General features: G+C 38.2%; 1 protein-coding gene across 2 annotated transcripts; it reads left to right on the top strand.

Moving 5' to 3' along the window:
• Positions 1 to 1,634: 1,634 nt before the first annotated feature.
• LOC124541415 (zinc finger protein 234-like) lies at positions 1,635 to 20,721 on the top strand. 2 transcript variants are annotated; one of them, XM_047119272.1, is made up of 11 exons: positions 1,635 to 1,901; positions 3,016 to 3,903; positions 4,672 to 4,801; positions 5,450 to 5,517; positions 6,564 to 6,852; positions 13,466 to 13,707; positions 14,381 to 14,453; positions 15,722 to 15,857; positions 16,789 to 16,956; positions 17,489 to 17,700; positions 18,334 to 20,721. In XM_047119272.1, exons 2-11 carry the CDS (start codon positions 3,024 to 3,026, stop codon positions 18,884 to 18,886), a joined length of 2,751 nt encoding a protein of 916 aa, XP_046975228.1. In that variant the 5' UTR covers positions 1,635 to 1,901; positions 3,016 to 3,023; the 3' UTR covers positions 18,887 to 20,721. The 2 variants fall into 2 exon arrangements, with proteins under 2 accessions (XP_046975228.1, XP_046975227.1); XM_047119271.1 differs by having other exon boundaries at positions 1,635 to 1,905.
• The last annotated feature ends 332 nt before the right edge of the window (positions 20,722 to 21,053 follow it).

Raw genomic sequence — 21,053 nt, 5'->3', positions numbered from 1 at the left:
ACGTAAAATATTTTTATTTCAAACACTATTGCTTGCATGAATCATAATTTAGTAGATAACTAGACATTAAATAATTAATTTGCTAAAATAAAAAAAGAAGTTGAACAAAATTACTGTGGTACTAATTTTAAGATTTCCGTTTTGTACTCGTATTGTATAAAAAGAATTAACGACCTTGAAAAAGGTTTTTATGTAAAAAAAATAATAAATATATAACTATAACACCTATGTCTACTGAAAATGAATGTAGAAAAAAAAGCAATATTAAACTGAAATTAACAATTTAAAAGAATGTTTCGGAAGATTGTCATGTGGGATGGCCAAGGACGTTGGTGGTATCGCCTTACCAAACACCTAGACTAGCTGGGTCACTGGATCAGATATATTTTTTATTTAATAGCGAAATAACAAGGCAAAAATAAAGCGGAGATTTGCTTCATTTGTTATTAATAATATAATTTTGTCGAATAATTTTAACTTAATATTCTCGTTCTCATTTTGGTCAAAGTTATGATTTTTATTAATTAGCTACGACTCTTCAGCTTAAAATTATAAGAGTATTTAGAAAAATAAGAAGTAGTATACAACTCAATTAGATATTATTAATTATATTTTGAATTTTAGCATTATTAATTATAGGAATAAAATATTGACAATATTATTATACTAAGTTGCTCAAACAGTATACTAAATAAAACTAACATTTCATACTAACTTTATTTAAGTTTCCCGCTCTTTTACTTTTTTTTTAATGTAAACATCAACACAACTTATGAAGCCTAATATAATATAATTTATTTTTTTTAATTATTTTGACGTACTAAGGCTTATTACTTATTAATGGAAAAGAGACTAATTATTTGCTAATTGTAAGACATTAAATTAAGTATACGCTCATTTTTTTTTTACTTGACAAACGCCTTTTAATATTGCAATAACAAAAAAAAAAGTTCCCCTGAAATTAAACATTATCAAAAATACATTTATGTATTCTTGTATTTTTAATTAAGTTACTCATCAAATTTCGCTGGTAAGAAACCAGCGAAATTTTAAACTTAAATAGGAAATTCTTTCACTTAGGTTTACCAATTTTTTTTACCTAAGTTTTTGTCTTGTAAATGTTTTGGCAAAAGGGATACCTCATGGAAAGTCACTCATAGGCATTGGCATATTATTAAATGTTATAATACCAACCTACATCTCTCGTGTCTGACCTGTCCAAACGAGCTTATACAAAGTAATTAACAAAATAGATTGTTGAAAGTAGCGGTTTTAATTAAATTTAATGTATTTACATCATTTTTTTATTTATTTCATTGCGTATCAAAATTCTCTGTTTACTTTATAAAGTGAAGATCCCGTAATACTTAAACGATTTTAAATCTTTTATACTTATATTATTTAAATAGTACGCCAAATGGTATACGAGAATGATTCGCGTTATGGTACGGTTTCGAACTTAAAACTATTTTTCATTTACAGAACTCATAAAAATACAGTTGAACCACACAGTTTACAATGTAAATCAACCGTTTCAGAAATAGATGGTAAAAAACCACACCTTATCAAAAAAATGTAATATTCTTTTTTTGTTAAGATAATGCAAAGTTACATTTGTATATAGCAACATTGATTTGACTGCCAGTTGCCACAGTAGTCCAGTCACGCGAGAAAAAAAAATGTGAATTTGTAATTCATAATACCTATACATTAAACCATTGTTTTACGTAGTAAATAAAATAATAAATTAACTTATGTAATACAAAAATGAACGATGAACCAATAGGATGTTTATGAAGTCGTGATAATGGACGTTGTATTGTTAAATATGTGTTTTTTTTAATGTCTTTAAAAGTGTTGTTAAAAAAGTGCTTTTTTTCGTGACGACAATTGCCTCTGTAGTAGGTACACTTTTTTTCCTATTGATTATTTTTCGTCTACGCATTTGTAAGCTGTCATACATCATAACTCGATGTAATATTTTATATTATGGCTTTTAAACACGATATTTACTTTGAGTTTTGTCAATTTTTTTGCGTGAGTGTTTTTGTATTGCTAACACTTATGTATGTATGTAGTTCTTGAATCAAATTTAATTAATTTAATCGTTCTGTTATAAATATACTTTAAAGAATTTATAGACGTAACTATTTTGTTTACATACAAATCTGTAAATGAATTAAAATATTTTTAAAGTTTGATTAGACCACTAACCTTTTTATACCATATTTATTTATTTCCTCATTGTGTGCTATTTCTAGACATCGAAACAGTAATTAGTTTTAAATTTGTACACTAATATCAAAGTTTGAGAGTTTGAATGATTCAAGAATGGTATTATTTACATTAAATTATGTATATGATTGTATTTTACTTATGTGGCTTTTGAGAAATAGTTTAAGAACTTTTAAAATTCGAATATACAATAAAATACATTCGAAATGGGCTATTAATTTTTAGGCGTTAATTTAGAGACTATTCCAGTAAGTTTATTTACTTGATCAATCTATGAAATATCTAAAATTATAATTTGAATTTCATCTTTTATCTTTAGAAACAAAATGAAAGTGGATATAAGTAGTAATGTATAGTGTAATTTAATAAATTTAATTGTTCTTTACTGACATACTATGTAATTATAATGTTGTATAGTTTCTTGTTGTTTCTTCTAGATGGAATATAATTTCCGAACTAGTGATAGCATTACATTTAATTCAATATTGTAATATGACAATTCATAAAGCCTACTTTAATAGAGTGTTTTCATTTTGTTTGATATATAAACAGAAAACAGCGAATGGCACATTATATGTAAAATTATGAGCCATTTCTCTTTATTCCTTCTATTGGAATAGACAGCTAAACTCTTTTATTAACACACACAAACAAATGTCAGCAGAAGAATCAAAATTTTATTTAACAAACAAATATTAATTAGAAATATCACATTAGTAATGACAATATCATGAACAGAGCTTACACACATAGATAAACTATTATTATTACTAATTTCAGGTTCCAACATGAACGAAAACATGGCACCAGAAGTGGATCCGTTGAGCAATTACAGCATAAACACATTCCACAACTTTGAAGGTTATGAAAATGTACCGTACACAGAAAACATAGGCCATACAACATACCCATATCCCATAAAACTAGAGCAATACCAAACTACGTTTAATTATTACAATCATGCACCGCACACTAGTGAAGTTAAGCACAATGTACCAGAAATAACGAATAGTGTACCGAATAATGACAGTAGTAATGAACCAGCAAATCCAAGCGTAAACAATACTGAAGCATCGACCAATGATACCAATACAGATGTAGATATAAAACCGGATATAACAGATAACATAAACAAAAGAAGGATTAAAAAGGAACGCAGCAAATACTTCTCGGAGAAAATAACGGAAAAGGATTTCCCATTCTACGGATGTTCAGTATGCAATATATGCTTCAAATCATTACACGAACTAGACACACACGTCACGATACACAAGGACAGGATAACGAGTTACGATTTGAGGATAAAAAATCAAATCAAAAAGAAGAAGTTAAAGAGAGAGATGAAAAAGAATAAAAAGAAACAAAAGAATGTTGTCAAATTGGAAGCAGATGTCGATATAGAAATTAAACCAGAGGACGGTTACATTGGCAGCGAGAAGGCATCAGACCTGGTCAACTATACGGAGTCAGATAACCAAAGCTCAAAGGAGAATGAGAATGTTGTTATAAATGAAAAGAAGAATGTCAAGAATTCATCGGAGAGCAGTGCGAGGGAAACTATGAATAAACAGGAAATACAGAATTTGCAGAAGATATACAAATGTTTTGCATGTCAGAAACAGTTTACGTTGAGCTATTATTTGAAGTTACACGTCAGATCCCATACAGGTATGATAATACTGATCAAATCAAATCTAAACAATTTTATTCAAGTAAACTTCACAATAAAGCGTTTTTGAATCGTCAATAATAGTCTTATTTGATTGGTTTTTAAAATCCATTTTATATTATTTAGTAGAGGTTAAGGAACCCAGTAAAGTTGATTTTTTTAATTTCTAGTACATTTTTGCCGAAAAATATCATATTGAAAATTCCATATTTAAATAACGCGCGAAAACGCTACTTGGACAATATAGCGCTGCAATGGGGTCAGTGACGTCACTTTGCTGTATTTTAATCTGTGGTAAATATAGTAGAAAAGCAAGGTACAAGAAAGTGACTTCATCACAAACGTTTGAAAAAATGCATTTTTATTTATTGATTTTTGAATAAATTAAGTATTATTTTCAAGTTTCGTTAGTAAATAAACATTTTTAAACTCATAATATACACTGATTACAATAATTCACAATTTATTTTTCGCATTGTCCAATAGCCTATTATGTGATGAGCAGATGTGCCATATACTCGTTCGCCAATCTATAGAAAAAAAAAATATATATATTACTCTGCCTAATAGTGAAAACCATGAAAAGTTTGGCAGTTGAAAAAGAGTAACTACTGAGTTTCTTGCCGGTTCTTCTCGGTAACATCTTTCCGAACCGGTGGTGGCTTCACTTTAAAATGACGATTCAAGAGTGCTCGTAAAAGCCTACTCGACTAAAGTTTATTTTGATTTGTATACTTTATAATATATAGTGATGTAATGTGTTCCAGATGAGAAACCGTACACGTGCGCAGAGTGCGGCCAGTCCTTTATCACGGCGAGCAAGCTCGGCAGACACAATAAGAGGTTCCACCTCGCAATCCGGTACCAGTGCCGGATATGCTACAGATACTTCTCAAGGTAAACTATCCACACAACTACTTAATACTAATTACATGGTGGTAGGGCTTTGTGCAAGCCCGTCTGGGTAGGTACCACCCACTCATCAGTTATTCTACCGCCAAATAACAGTACTCAGTATTGTTGTGTTCCGGTTTGAAGGCTGAGTCAGTGTAACTACAGGCACAAGGGACATAACATCTTAGTTCCCAAGGTTGGTGGTGCATTGACGATGTAAGGAATAGTTAATATTTCTTACAGCGTCATTGTCTATGAGTCATGGATCTATTCATATCTATTACCTATAATAAAATTGGAGTGTCTGTTTATAACATTAAAATAACCCTTTTTAACTCAAAGCATATGTATGTATACCAAAATAACTTTTTTTACAATTTTTGTATGTCTGTCTGTTTGTTCCGGCTAATCTCTGGAACGGCTGGACCGATTTTGACGGGACTATCACGGGCAGATAACTGATATAATAAGGAGTAACTTAGGCTACAATAATATATTTTTTTGTTAAATTCAAACGCGTAAAAGGTCGCGGGCACGGCTAGTTTTTTCTTATAATAGGAGGGAGGGAGGGGGTAAAAATCTAATCTTACGTAATTAATGAATGATTCCGAAAATAAAATATATATGTTAATGTAATTTATTTCGTTGCAGATTCGAATTCCTGACCCGCCATTTCGATAAGAAACATCCAGACGATAAACTGGAAGGAGAACCTTATGGTATGTGGAATGTACTTAATTTATTGATTGAGATCAGTGATGTGCCAGAGGCGGCTTTAGTCTTCCAGTAGAATTATTGAGGCTTACTACTATTTATAAAGCTGTAGATTAAACATTGCCAATGGTAGCGCTCACTTTGTAGTTAGTTGATGGTATGTGGTCACCATCTCCCATTAAAAGGTGCTTGCGACCTCCGTGGTCGAGTGGTGTTTACACTGGTTTTCATGGGTACGCCACTCCGCGGTTCTGGGTTCGATTCCCGGCTGAGTCGATGTAGATTATCATTAGTTTTCTATGTTGTCTTGGGTCTGGGTGCTTGTGGTACCTTCGTTACTTCTGATTTTCCACAACACAAAGGCTTTCGCTACTCACATTGGGAACAGAGTAATGTATGTGATGTTGTTTCATATTTATTTATGTATCATTTATAAAGTATATTTTGATTTAATTTGATCACTGTACGTAGTACGCTAGGTGTTGACTGGTACCTAGAGGTCGCTAGAGGTCGATTTTCGAAACGGTGGTAGCGTTTACATATCGACGATTCAAAAACGCTTCATTGTGAAGCTTATTTGAATAAATTTGATTTGATTGCTTTTTGGTGGTACACTATGTGATGAATGGTACCCTCCAGAGCCCTACATAAAAGACTTCATAATTCCCTTTAACGTAAAATATATTATGATACTATGAAGAGTCGAGATGGCCCAGTGGTTAGAACGCGTGCATCTTAACCGATGATTGCGGGTTCAAATCCAGGCAAGCACCGCTGATTCAAGTGCTTTATTTGTCTTTATAATTAATCTCGTGCTCAGCGGTGAAGGAAAACATCGTGAGGAAACCTGCATGTGACAAATTTCATAGAAATTCTGCCACATGTGTATTCCACCAACCCGCATTGGAACAGCGTGGTGGAATATGTTCCAAAAACCTTCTCCTCATAGGGAGAGGAGGCTTTTAGCCCAGCAGTGGGAATTTACAGGCTGTTGTTTGTTGTGATATTATGATATTGTTTTGTATCATAAATATGCTATATTTTCATCTAGATTACAACGCGATATTGCCATATCTGAAAGAACTAGAGGAACAGCTACGTGAAAAGTCGGAGAGTGAGAAGTCTAAGCCGAAATCGGAGGATTTGTGGTCGAGCGACTGGCCGAATTTGGGGACAAGTGATGCGGATTTGAAGGAAGACGTCGTGAAAGACGATGAGAAGGTCCAAATGAGGATTGAAGAGGTGAAAGTCGATATGGATGGTGTTGATGTCAAGCAAGAGACGGAGTTTGAGGAGAAGAGTGATATCGATGACTTTAGAGACGATTTGAAGGATGAGAAGTGAGTTTTTTTTTTCTTGTTTGTGTTGTAATGCATCGTTAGTGATTGTTTGTTTGATTGTACAGTCGGGGTAAGAAATGGTTCGTCACCTTAAGATCTATTTTCGCGTGCTCAGTATGAGCGATCTGCTTTACCGATCGAGAATGTGTGACACTGACAGACATACTTTGACAATTCAGCAGAAGATATATCTAATGCAAATATGGAATGTCTAATAGGCTATTTGACTGGTTTTTAAAATCCATTTTATATTATTTAGTAGAGGTTAAGGAACCCAGTAAAAGTTGATTTTTTTTTATTTCTAGTACATATTTGCCGAAAAATATCATATTAAAAATTCCATATTTAAATAGCTCGCGAAAACGCTATTTGGACAATATGGCGCTGCAATCGGGTCGGTGACGTCACTTTCCTGTATTTAAGCCCGGCCAATTAGGAGCGTTTTGTGTAACGTGACAATCCTTTGAAAAAATGCATTTTTATTTATTGATTTTTGAATAAAGTAAGTATTATTTTCAAGTTTCGTTAGTAAAGAACCATTTTAAACTCATAATATACACTGATTACAATAATTCACAATTTATTTTTCACATTGTCAAATAGCCTATTACGCCATTAAAGAGATTTCATTTTGATATAAAACTATAGTCTGTTCGCGTTAAGAATGCAGTGAGTTGTCATTGTTTACCGGCTTTACTCCGCCCCCTGACCAATCAAATCTTTTTTAACAGCAGCGTGAAGGTGTATGCATATTTGTGTTAAAATTCCAACAAATTATATTTGTTTTAAAGACTAAGTATAAGGAATTTAAAAAATACACATTAAAATAAAAAATCGAATCGGGGTGTTTAATCAACAAAATTCTTAACACTATATACAATGTTTGCGAATTTTCCCATCGCGATGTAGAAATTTACATATTTTGACATAACGTCATCTAGTAGCTATAGGTTAGATTAATTATTACGTGTACAGCTTGAATAAATTATATATAAATAAACAAAATTTAAATTATAAAATAAAAATATCAGTTAATAATTAATTAAATGTGAACTTGACTTTGTAATTTGAAAAGATTTGATTGGTCAAAGGGGGCGGAGTCAGGCCGGTAAACAATGACAACTCACTGCATTCTTAACGCGAACAGACTATAGACGTAGTCCAAAGATGTTACACGATTTGGAACCAAGTTATCATACTATGTAAGTTTAATTTTGTATGTTGTTAGTCCTTTAGTTAAAAAAGGTACTAAGAGCTTAAGACTTGATAAACAAAAGAATTTGAATGCTGACGAAGGTTTTCTTACTCTGACTGTACAAAGTTGGTCCATTGCGAGGCGGATATTAATGTTATGTGTTTCAGAACATTATTTTAGATAGTTTTCCCTTCTGTATATATGTTACAATATACAGGGTTATTGCTAACTCGTCGTATATCTTCAAAATCATCATCATATCAAAAATTTATTTTAAAAAAAGTATCAATTAAAATCTATTTAATCCTTTTGTTTTATAAAAACGATTAAACATGGATATTTGTCAATATTTACCCAATAATTGTCGGCCCAAATTTAAAAATGCGAGTCGGAAAACGAAATTATTTCAATAGCTTTTTCCTCGAAAATGTTTTTAAGGCATTTTTGTGGAAAAAATGCGGGACAGATTGCAATCTAACAGTTTAACTTCGATAGATTACAATATAACGAAAAATAATGCGTTAAATTGTAATCATATTTCACGGTGGTGAAATTTTTGGTTCATATTTACTTGGTGATAGGGCTTTGTGCAAGCCCGTCTGGGTAGGTACCACCCACTCATCAGTTATTCTACCGCCAAATAACAGTACTCAGTATTGTTGTGTTCCGGTTTGAAGGGTGAGCCAGCGTAACTACAGGCACAAGGGACATAACATAAAACTTAGTTCACAAGTTTGGTGGCGCATTGACGATGTAAGGAATGGATAATATTTCTTACAGAGTATTTGTCTATGGATGATGGTGATCACTTACCGTCAACTGGCACATATACTCGTCCGCCAAACCTATACAAAAAATACGGTTCACAATATTTCGACAGATTACAATCTAACGACATAGATTGTAATCTAACTTATATAAATAATGAAACTTGTCTGTTTGTTAGAGATGATCTGAGACATTTATTTATTTTAGGAAAACATACAGCATAGTATAGTACATACAATTAATAACAAAATAATTCTAACATATGCCAACAAAGTTTCCACTGTTGCATTAAAAATATGGACTGAAATAAAAAAAAAACAAGTAATAAAAGTAACATATTGTTAAAGTATCTTTGTATCGTCTATGTCAGCGCTTCTTAACCTTTTACAGTTCACGGACCCCTGGGCAATCAAGCACAATTTCAAGGACCCCTTAATAATAAAAAAAAACATTAATAATTTTCTGAACATTTATTTTAGTATCTACTATATATATATTAAGAAAAGTACTTAGTTATACAAAAACGTTAGTGTGAAGGTTGGTGCTGCTTTTTTGCAACTAAGTTAGTGATGTTTGGGTTGATGTTGCTATTAAGTTGTAATCTCAAATCGGATTCCACATGCAATCTGTTTCTGTATTTATTTTTAGTATATACCAGAGCAGAGAATGCCTTTTCACAGAGGTATGTGGTTGAGAAAAGCAGCAAATGTTTCAGTGCTTCTTCTGATATTTCCTTATAATCTTTTTTTACATTCAACCAAAAACTTGACAAAGAGAATTCCTTGAAAGTTCGTTTCAAAGCTGAATCACAGGATATTTCGATTAATTGATTTTCCTGTACCGTTGTCAAGCCAATGATATCAGTAACGTCTGTGTTGAAAGGGTCTACTATCCAAGTTTTATTTTTGTCGGGTACTGGAAAATAATTCCGAAACGAAGACCTCAACGTGCGGAGGTGTTTAATCATTTCGTCTTGTACTTGTGTTGACAACGTTGCTTCACCAGAGGATTCCAAAAACGCTGCCAGTGTAGGAAAGTGATTATAGTTTTGTTTAATTGTACGATTAGTCCAAAGGTCAATCTTTTTTAGCATCGTTTCTATTTTATCTTCAACTTGGAAGATGTTGTTATCTCTCCCTTGCAGACCCAAGTTCAGCTCGTTAAGGGCATTAAAGATATCAGCTAAATATGCTGCCATTGAGAGCCATCCAAAGTCATTAAATTTATCAGCATGTTTATTAGCTCCGCCTACAGAATTTTTCAAAAAGAATATTCTTATCTCATCTCTCAGCTCAAAAACACGTGACACAACTTTGCCACGAGATAACCAACGTACTTCAGCATGCAATAACAACTGCTTGTGAATGCTTCCCATTTCTTCACAAATCATTCCGAAAATACGGGAATTTAGAGGCCTCGCTTTAATAAAATTCACTACCTGCACTATGTCATCTAACACTGTTTTTAATTTTTCTGGCATATTTTTAGCAGCTAATGCCTCTCTATGAATGCAGCAATGATGCCAGACAATAGATGGATTCATCTTCTTTACGCGCGCCTGAAGTCCTATTCGTGTACCGGTCATAGCTCGAGCACCATCGGTACTAACCGCCACACATTTATCCCACGGTATTTCATGAGTGGACATAAATTTGTTCAATACTTCAAAAATAGCTTCACCTGTAGTATGCGAAGGCAGAGGCATACAGAATAATAAATCCTCATTTATACCGTCGTTGTGTTCGTAACGAACATATGCAAGCAAGTTTGCATCATTGCTAATATCTGTGCTCTCATCTAATTGCAAAGCATAAAATGTGCTCGCTTTAACGTTCAAAATCAACTGCTCTTTAACATTTCCTGACATTTCATCAATTCTACTCTTCACTGTACTGTTTGATAACGATATTATGTCCAATTCCTTGGAAGCTTTGTCTCCCAACATAGCAGAAACCATAATTTTAGCGCACGGTAATATTAATTCTTCGGCGATGGTGTGAGGCTTACCACTTTTTGCAACTAACAAGGATACTTGGTAAGACGCTAATACAGCATTTTCGTTATTGGTCCCAGTAGCAGTCTTCATCATTGATTTTTTGCTTCGCTCTAATTCCGAAGCTTTAATTTGGAAAAAGGATTTAGATTTCTCACGAAGATCTTGGTGTTTTGTTTCTAAATGACGTCGGAGTTTGGCCGGTTTCATTGACTCATTCGACAAAACTTCGTAGCATATGACGCACTGAGGTCTTTCTTCGCCGTTTAAATTGGTACTTGTGAAACCGAAAGCTAAGTATTCGTTGCAAAACTTTCGACGTTTAACCTTTGAAGTCGAAGATTTTTCATTTGCTTCGTCTGAAGCGGAATCATTTGATTTTAACCAGCGTTTCATTGTCACAAATAGTCACAATCACTTTAAAAACGTAACGTAACGTCTCCAACGCAACACAACACAAAACAAAACAATGCAGGCGCAAGCACACAACACAAATGATTACTCGGCGCTAGTGTCAGGCGCGGGCGGTGCGGGGAGAGTTATAGCCTGCACGCACATTTCGGACTTCACTTCAGTCTCGGACACCGTCGCTGGCGCACGTTCGCCATGCTAAAAGCGTAGCGATTACGAGAGACTTTTAGTTACATTTATTTGTTATTATTAAATGGTCCATAGATGAGACTACGGACCCCCATACCTATACTCGCGGACCCCCAAGGGTCCGCGGACCACAGGTTAAGAAACAATGGTCTATGTTATAAAACAGGCGTGTATATGACAATATGTAATATTAACTGTTTGTCGTGGTTTTACCTGCTTTAACGTTATAGCTTAGGCGTTAGGCCCCTCTTTCCAAGTGGGCACTTTGAGCATGTGACATGAGCCCCGCTATCGATAAAGGCCCCCCTCAGATCAAATAAAAATATTGACTTTTCCAATGGTAATAAATACGTAACTAGGTTCAACAAAGCAATTTTTGTTCGCAAATTAATGAAAAATGAAAGTTTGTAACATAATAGTGTTCTGTCAAAGTCATATCCCCATTATCCTCATATGTGCAGCGCCTCGGATAGGTTAAAGACGGCCCTGGGCGTTAGACGTAGTTAAGCTTTTTATAAATGAACTGAGTAAGTTGTGATTCATGAAAAATACTTTTTTATTGGGAATAACTCATTTAAGCTAGCCACAGCTGTCAATATCAATGTCATGAATTCAACAAACCCCCGCCCCCGGCCAGCAGCGCGACGAAGTCGGACTAATTCCTACCGTCCAAGACGTGCCCCGTGCAAGACGTGACACTGCCCCCCGTGGGGTCAATATCATGAATTCAAACACCTCCCTGCCCTTAGCATGTCGGACTCCGACTACTTCCCGCCGTCCAGCACGTGCGCCCCCCCCGTTGCCCATGATGACATTACTCTGAATTGAACACCCCCGCTCACCGCTTCGGACTCGGACTGCTTCCCGTCCAACACATGCGACACCCCCGCCCCAGGGCCTACGACCTCTGGTGTCAATATCATGAATTGATCTCCCGCCTGCCCGCAGCGCATCACGCTCGGTCTACTTCTCGTCCATTGCATGCGCAACTGTCGACCCCCCACCTGGTGTCACTATAATGTATGGGGGATACATCTATATATAACTTATCAAATTTATCATACACGTGCGCGGCGCCCCCCCCCTGGTGTCACTATAACGTATCCCCCCCCGCCCAGCGCGTCGGACTCGGACTACTTCCCTGCGGACACGTGCGCGGCGCTCTACTGTCGACGCCCCCCCCCCTGGTGTCACTATAATGTATTCCCCCCCTGACCCAGCGCGTTGGACTCGGACTACTTCCCGGCGGACACGTGCGCGCCCCCCCCCCCCTCATGTCACTATAATGTATCCCCCCCTGCCCAGCGCGTCGGACTCGGACTACTTCCCGGCGGACACGTGCGCGGCGCCCCCCCCCCCTCATGTCACTATAACGTATCCCCCCTGCCCAGCGCGTCGGACTTGGACTACTTCCCGGCGGACACGTGCCCCCCCCCCTCATGTCACTATAACGTATCCCCCCTGCCCAGCGCGTCGGACTCGGACTACTTCCCGGCGGACACGTGCCCCCCCCCCCCCCTCATGTCACTATAACGTATCCCCCCTGCCCAGCGCGTCGGACTCGGACTACTTCCCGGCGGACACGTGCGCGGCCCCCCCCCCCTGGTGTCACTATAACGTATCCCCCCTGCCCAGCGCGTCGGACTCGGACTACTTCCCGGCGGACACGTGCCCCCCCCCCCCCCCCCCTGGTGTCACTATAACGTATCCCCCCTGCCCAGCGCGTCGGACTCGGACTACTTCCCGGCGGACACGTGCCCCCCCCCCCTGGTGTCACTATAACGTATCCCCCCTGCCCAGCGCGTCGGACTCGGACTACTTCCCGGCGGACACGTGCCCCCCCCCCCCCCCTGGTGTCACTATAACGTATCCCCCCTGCCCAGCGCGTCGGACTCGGACTACTTCCCGGCGGACACGTGCGCGGCCCCCCCCCCCCTTGTGTCACTATAATGTATTCCCCCCCTGACCCAGCGCGTCGGACTCGGACTACTTCCCGGCGGACACGTGAGCGCCCCCCCCCCCCCCTGGTGTCACTATAACGTATCCCCCCTGCCCAGCGCGTCGGACTCGGACTACTTCCCGGCGGACACGTGCGCGGCGCCGGCGCCGTCGCCGCCCGTGCGCGACCGGCTGCAGTGCGGCGAGTGCGGCAAGCGCGTGAGCAGCGCGTCGTACCTGCGCGTGCACGCGCGCACGCACAGCGGCGAGCGGCCGTACAAGTGCTACGTGTGCGGCGCCGGCTTCATCACCTCCAGCAAGATGCACCGCCACGTGCTCACGCACCCGCAGTGCTGGGACGGTCAGTGCACCTACAGCGTCAGCAGAACAATTATCTAACATGAGCCTATAGCGGGGAGCGTCAACAGAACTATTAACTAACATTTTATATTAGCAATAACAGCCTGTTAATTTCCCTCTCCCTTTTGAGGAGAAAGCTTGCAACATATTCCCCCACGATGTTTCAATGCGGGCTGGTGGAATACAAATGTGGCAGAATTTTGTTGAAATTATACACATCTAAGTTTCCTCACGATGTTTTCATTCACCGCCGAGCACGAGATGAATTTAAAAACACAAATTAAGCACATGAATAATCAGTGGTGCTTGCCTGGGTTTGAACCCGCAATCATCGGTTATGCACGCTTTGTTATTGTTTAGAACTCGACCAGTGAAGTAACGTCAATTCAAGGTCAATGTTGTTTATTTAGCAGAGCGTGCTGTTAGCTCTCATTCATCAGATATGCTATGATATATGATAATTAAATTTAATCAGTATTGTTGGGTTGCGTTTTGAAGAGTGAGTGAGTCAGTGTTACTACGGTACAAGGGACATCATATCTCACTTCCCAAGATTGGTAACTCATTGATCTTAAAACGCCATTGTCTATAGATAGTAATGACCACTTACCATCAGATACCCCCTACCTACGTCATAAAAAAGTTATTAATAAGTCTTATATATTCTATTTCAGATGATGAAGTAAAAACAGAGAATTTAGACATTAAATTGGAGAAAGATGGCGAAGTGGTCGACGAAAAAAAGAAGTGAGTACATTACTACAAACTAGCGACCCGCCCCGTCTCCGCACGGGCAATACTGAACAATACGAAATGGCACATAATGGCAATACGAAACTTCTAAAATGATCAGGGTTTCTTTACTATATTGTCCATGTATTATATTCAAAAATCTTCCTCTCGAATCACTATCTATTAAAAAATCCGGATCAAAATCCGTTGCGTAATTTGAAAGATCTAAGTATACATAAGGAAAGACAGCGGTGAGCGACTTTGTTTTATACTGCGTAATGATATACACAATGGCGTTAATATGCCAGTGGTTAGACCTCGTGTATCTTAGAGGAAGCTTGCGGATTCATTTATTTAAAATTCGTCTTCTAAAGGAAATTTTGAGGAATTTGATTTTTCAGAAATTTGAGGATGTATTTTCCCACTTTTTGGACGTTATAGGTGACATTTTGCGTAATTAGATGTTAGGGATTATTTGGGAGGCTGTCATTTGCAGTGGACGGTAAAAGGTTGTAAAAAAAACATAAGCTGTGGTTACAAGCTAAGCAGGTCCTACCTTAGGTACCCCGGGAATCCCCCCTAGGTGTTGTGGCCCGCACAGGCGGGTCGACCGTCAGGGCGTCACGGTAGCATCTGTAAGCGATCCCGTGGCGCCCGCCGAACGACGGAAAGGGTACCGCTGGTTTTTTTGTGGGTAAACCCGGTGGACGCCGAGAGCGCCCAGGAAATCGGGGAGTCACCCCCCCCCCCCCCCCCCACCTTCCATCACGTGGGGGAAGCGCGTAAAGCGTTTTTCCAGCGATAAAAAAAGGTCCTACCTTGATTGTTGATCTGGTTGGTCCGTTGAAGGTAGGAAGTATACTCTAGATAGTGAATACGGGCAATGATGATATCTGTATTCGAAGTCGACTAGTGAGTCAGCCAGTGTAATTACAAAGTATTGCAAATGCGTACACCTCCACCTAAGGAGTGGTGAAGAGTAGTGTATACACTGATTTTCATGAGCCACTCCGAGGTCCCGAGTTCGATTCCTGGCCGATTCGATGTAGATTATCATAATTTTTCTATGTTGTCTCGGGTCTGGGTGTTTGTGACGTCGTTACTTCTGATTTTCCACAACACAAGTGCGTTAGCTACTCACATTGGGATCAGAGTAATGTACATATGTGATGTTGTCTCATATTTATTTATTTATAGAGAGTTTGCCCACTATATATAGCTGGTCTTTCGAAATCGGCCTTATCGTCGATATTATTATTAGCTAAATTATTGTTCTCCAACAGATTAAAAATGAAGAAAGCTCTCGCGAAGTTCTCGAAGAAACCAAGGAGTTCGGATAAGAAGCAGAAGCTCTATCAGAAGCGGCCTCACGCCTGCGAGTTCTGTCAGAAGAGATTCTTGCATCTGGAGACATTACAGGTAAGCGACATTGTGGGGGATGTTTGGGTAACCTTGATCAAATCAAATCAAAATAAACTTTATTCAAGTAGGCTTTTATAAGCACTTTTGAATCGTCATTTTACAATTAAGTGAAGCTACCACCAATTAAGATAAGATACTAACCCCCTCTCCCTCATATCAGCAATGTACATAACGTGTTACAAAGATGTGTTGAATTCCTCCTGTTGGTTGCTATATGTATGTTTGGGTAATCTTGGTTTGTTCCCCCCCCCCCATATATTCAATGGTCTGATAGCAGTGTATAGTCTGTTTTGGAAGGCGAGGCACTAAGTCTAGAAGCACAAGGGACATAACATCATAGTTTCCAAGGTTTTGCCTTTGGTATTCAAAATCAAAATTAAAAGGCTTAGGCTTTTTTCAGGGTTTTTTCAGGGACGTGTATATACAGGGACAGACAAATTAATGTTACAACCATAAATCCTACCATTAAATAGCGTCCTGGTACCACCGAAAAGATCGCTAACCTGCCATCATTGCAACTTTTCAGGTTGTTGTGTTGTTTCTAATGGTTGTGTGAATCGGCAGTTTCATTGCATTTTCCGATCCTACATCTAAGTTGTGTCGTACTATAATTTGAGTTTGAGTTTGATTTTGATTTTCATATAAAATAATATCTCCACTAATATATGAAACAGGGACGTATAAATACGGATGGAAAAATAGTGGTACCACTATTAATCTTTAACATTAAATAGCGTCCATTTAAATAAAACTAGTTATAACGTATTTTAATCGCATATATTAATTATTTTGGCATCCCGACGTTTCGAGCACTTTACAGCGTTCGTGGTCACGGGTAGACTAAGGTGGCATTTGTCTATTTGAAGAACAAAAGAAAATGTTATTTGCAACTACCGCCAACGATTTCTCAATTATTGTAACTTTTCAGGTACACAAAAAGTCGCACGAGGGCGAGTCGATAGTCTACAAATGCGCGTTCTGCCTCGACGAGCAACAGGACGAGGCAGCGCTGAGGGCCCACGAGGCGACCCACGACGGGCCGAAGCCCTACCTGTGCACGATATGCGGGAAGGGCTACAAGAAGCGGGAGACCATGGTGAGGCAGAGAGAGATAGCAATACGCGTTCCTGTTGTGTTAAGCAGGGGGGAAAGAGATAGCAATACGCGTTCGTTTTGTGTTAAGCTGGGAGAGAAAGAGATAGCAATACGCGTTCCTTTTGTGTTAAGCGGGGAGGGAAAGAGATAGCAATACGCGTTCCTTTTGTGTTAAGCAGGGAGGGAAAGAGATAGCAATACGCGTTCCTTTTGTGTTAAGCAGGGCGAGAAAGAGATAGTAATACGCGTTCTTTTTGTGTTAAGCAGGGAGGGAAAGAGATAGCAACACTCGTTCGTTTTTGGGTCGATAAGTGGTCAATGGTAGTTAAAGTCGTGAGGAAACCTGCATGCGATATGTCCCGTATGTTTGACCGCTTTGAAGATTAATATCTCTTACAGCGCCATTGTCTATGGGCGGTGACCACATCCCATCAGGTATCATAACAAAGACTTAGCTTTCAAGGTCAATCAAGGCGTCAATGTCGATGCGATGGGTGGTCCGTTTGGTGGTACATACCAGCCGTTGCCCGCAGATCTACCACCGGAAGAACCACCGTGCCGTGAAGGAGTACACCTGCGACATCTGCACGAAGAGCTTCAACGCGTCGTGCAAGCTGCAGCGCCACCTGGCGGCCCACCGCGCCCCGCGCTACGTGCTGCGCTACGAGTGCCCCGTGTGCGCGCACATGTTCAACACGCGCTACCACGTGCAGATGCACCTCGCCACGCACCAGAAGGAGGGCCTGTGAGTTTGCCCAGCCGTGGGGTATAAAGTGTGGGATTGTTGAAATGACACCGGGTTATTTACGTTTTTGGATATGTTGTTGATTTATGGATTCGACTATTCTTGGTAGGGCTTTTGGATAGGTACCACCCACTCATCAGATATTCTACGGCCAAACAACAGTACTCAGTATTGTTGTTTGAAGGATGAGTGAGCCAGTGTAACTACAGGCACAAGGGACATAACATCTTAGTTCCCAAGGTTGTCGGCGCATTGACGATGTAAGGAATAGTTAATATTTCTTACATTACACTTTTGACATTGTCTATGGGCGATGGTGACCATTTACCATCAGGTGGCCCATTGACGGTGGCCCATATGCTCGTCCGCCAACCTATACCATAAAAAAAATAATATGCGCAGTTGTAAAAATATGATAAGAATATAAGCGAGTTAAAATCTTGCTACTTAAAGAAAAAACGTTTTCCAAGTGGCGTTTTCGCGCGCTATTTAAATATGGAATTTTATATATGACATTTTTCGGCACATATGTACTAGAAATGAAAAATACAACTTTTGGGTTCTTTCTCTCAACTAAATAATATAAAATGGATTTTGAAACCAGTTTGATGAACCACGATTGCATCATTTCAGAATTCAAGAGGAAAATCGCAACGAAATCCTGGCGATGGTGTTACAAAACGCTCGAAAGATACCGAAGACGCCCGACGTGCCGTCCGCGCTCGAAATCGTGCCGGCAGACGAGCGGAGTCGCGTCTGCAACATCTGCGGGGAGGTGTTCCAGCACTTCTACTACCTGGAGGAACACCTAAAGAGCCATGGCTCCAAGATAGCCGTGGAGGACAGCGAGAAGTCCCAGGAGAAGAAACACATATGCAAAGTATGCAACAAGGGCTTCAAACTCCACTACTATCTGAAGTTACACAGCTTCACTCACACAAAAGAAAAGCCATTTATTTGCCAGCAGTGCGGTAAGGGCTTCATAACGAAAGGTAAGCTGAAAAGGCACCTGGAAACTCACACCGGTCTGAAGAAATACCAGTGCCATATATGCTACAAGTTCTTCACTCGGCCCAGTTATCTCAGGATTCATGTGAGGACTATTCATGGTACGCAGGACTATAACTTCAGACTGGAGAAACAGTACGGTCTGTCATCTGTGCCACTCATGGGGCACTCGGCTTGAGTTGAGTCGAGTCAGTAAGTGCAACTTACCTGTGAACTATTTACCTGTCAAATGTTTGGGCAACTAATGTCAATTTTGTTTTTTTTTTTTATTGTTGATCAATGATGTTGTATTAAACAGATATGTTATTAACGCGCAAAAAGTGAAGACTAGAAAACGTCCTAATTGGGACGTTTGCCTTTTGTCGTTTTACGTAGTAATACGTTATAATACATCATAATTACGTAGTAATACTTTATTCGTAATTGAAACATCTAGTTATCCCTTTTACTTATTGTTTTTATCAAGCTATCCTTTTTACTTGTATCGAAATGTAAAATAAACGGTCCCCGGCGCGGCACACTTTTTTCTGTTGTTTAGTATGGATATAACATATCTGTTTATTAGAATATCATTGCATAAGATTAAATATTGAGACCAAAATTAAAATATATTGATCGAAACAGGTTTATATAAAGATTTGTATGAAGTGATATATTTTTATGTATTTTTTTAATTATAAATATGGGTACCTTGATGCGGGTATATTGTTTAGTTTGTATGGTTGTAGTTTTTTTTTTATACATGGATGTAGCTGACCCAGGGCCACACACAAAAGAGCACAGACACTTATATAGCACTATTTGAATTGCAAATTGTGATTTTTTTAAAAATGTTTGTTACTTTTATTTAATCTTAATTCTCTTATAAATTTTTATATGGCCCTATCTAGATACACCCGTGACTGTTTTCTTGGTTACACGAAAAAAGAAGTGTAATTCCAATTGCACTTTTTTTTATTTGTAACTAATCATTGATTTTAGATAAATTAAAGTAAAAAATCAAGTAATTTTGTACAGAATGGATGTTTTTTTATAAATTGGTAATTAATTTCGAGAACCATTATTTTTAGCATTGTTCATCACAACTGGTGTTGGTATTATTGTACTTATTTTAATTGATAAAAGTCTGGCAACAATACGTTAAGATTATGTGATGGTTTGTTTGAAATGATAAAAGTTATATTAAAATCGGTTCAGGTTTTATCGAAACGTTTCTAAGTATCGTTAGAACTAGGGGATTTAGTCTGTCAAACAGACGAATGCTTTTATTACTATATATATTGAAACTAGGTATTATTTTAACGGTGTAAAAAAGGACGGTGCGATTTTTTCTTTAAATGTATATTTTTAGAAATGTAAATATTGAACAATATTAAGTTTTTTTATTGTTTGTAGTTAAACGTTTTGTACAGTGGTCCAAATATCAAATGTAAGGTTTTAACCCATCCAATATTATTAAGGTTTGTTTTTTATATTTGCAAAATGTCAAAAAATTGACGTCTAAAATGGCGGGAATTTATTTAGACAAAATGGCGTCTTATTTTTATTACGGATTCCTGTTTGATTTTTAATGTTTTCAAAATAAAAACTTTGACGTCTAAAATGGCGGGAATTTTAAAACAAAATGGCGTCTTTTTATTTCGTCTTAAGATTTATTGTGTTAGTGATTCTGCAATGTCAAAAAATTTTGACGTTTAAAATGGCGGGAAATACTTTTAACAAGATGGCGTAATTGATTTCGATGTATTGCAATTAATTTATCCTTTTTAAGAGTTAATGCCCATTGTTATAATGCACGGTTTTAATACGATCTCAACAGATGGAAAAATAGTTTAAAACTGCACGTTACTTAGAATAAGTTGTACATTCTATTCTTCGATCGGCTGCTCTAAGGCGGTTGTGTTGTAGCAATAATTTTTCACGCAAAAACTTGGTGTTGTAAATTTTTCTCACTTTTAAAGGTTGTTGATTTTGTATAAAGAAAAAATATATGAATAAATAAATTAAGTTTTATATGTATGTTTTATTTTACCAAATTAAGTCTGATACAGTAACAGCCTGTAAATTGCTGACTGCTATGTTAAGGCCTCCTTTCCCATTAAGGAGAGGGTTTGGAACATTTTCCATCACACTGTTCCATGCGGGTTGGTGGAATGCACATGTAGCAGAATTGCGATGAATTAGACACATGCAGGTTTCCTCACGATGTTTCCCTTCACCGCCGAGAGCGAGATGAATTATAAACACAAATTAAGCACATATATATAGTGGTGCTTGCCTGGGTTTGAACTCGAAATCATCGGTTAAGATTCACGCGTTTTAACCTCTGGGCCCTCTCAGCTCCG

This window comes from Vanessa cardui, chromosome 28 (assembly GCF_905220365.1).
Source record: "Vanessa cardui chromosome 28, ilVanCard2.1, whole genome shotgun sequence".
NCBI classification, from domain to species: domain Eukaryota; kingdom Metazoa; phylum Arthropoda; class Insecta; order Lepidoptera; family Nymphalidae; genus Vanessa; species Vanessa cardui.
Note: the sequence above shows the minus strand (reverse complement) of the source record. Positions and strands in the feature narration are given on the sequence as shown.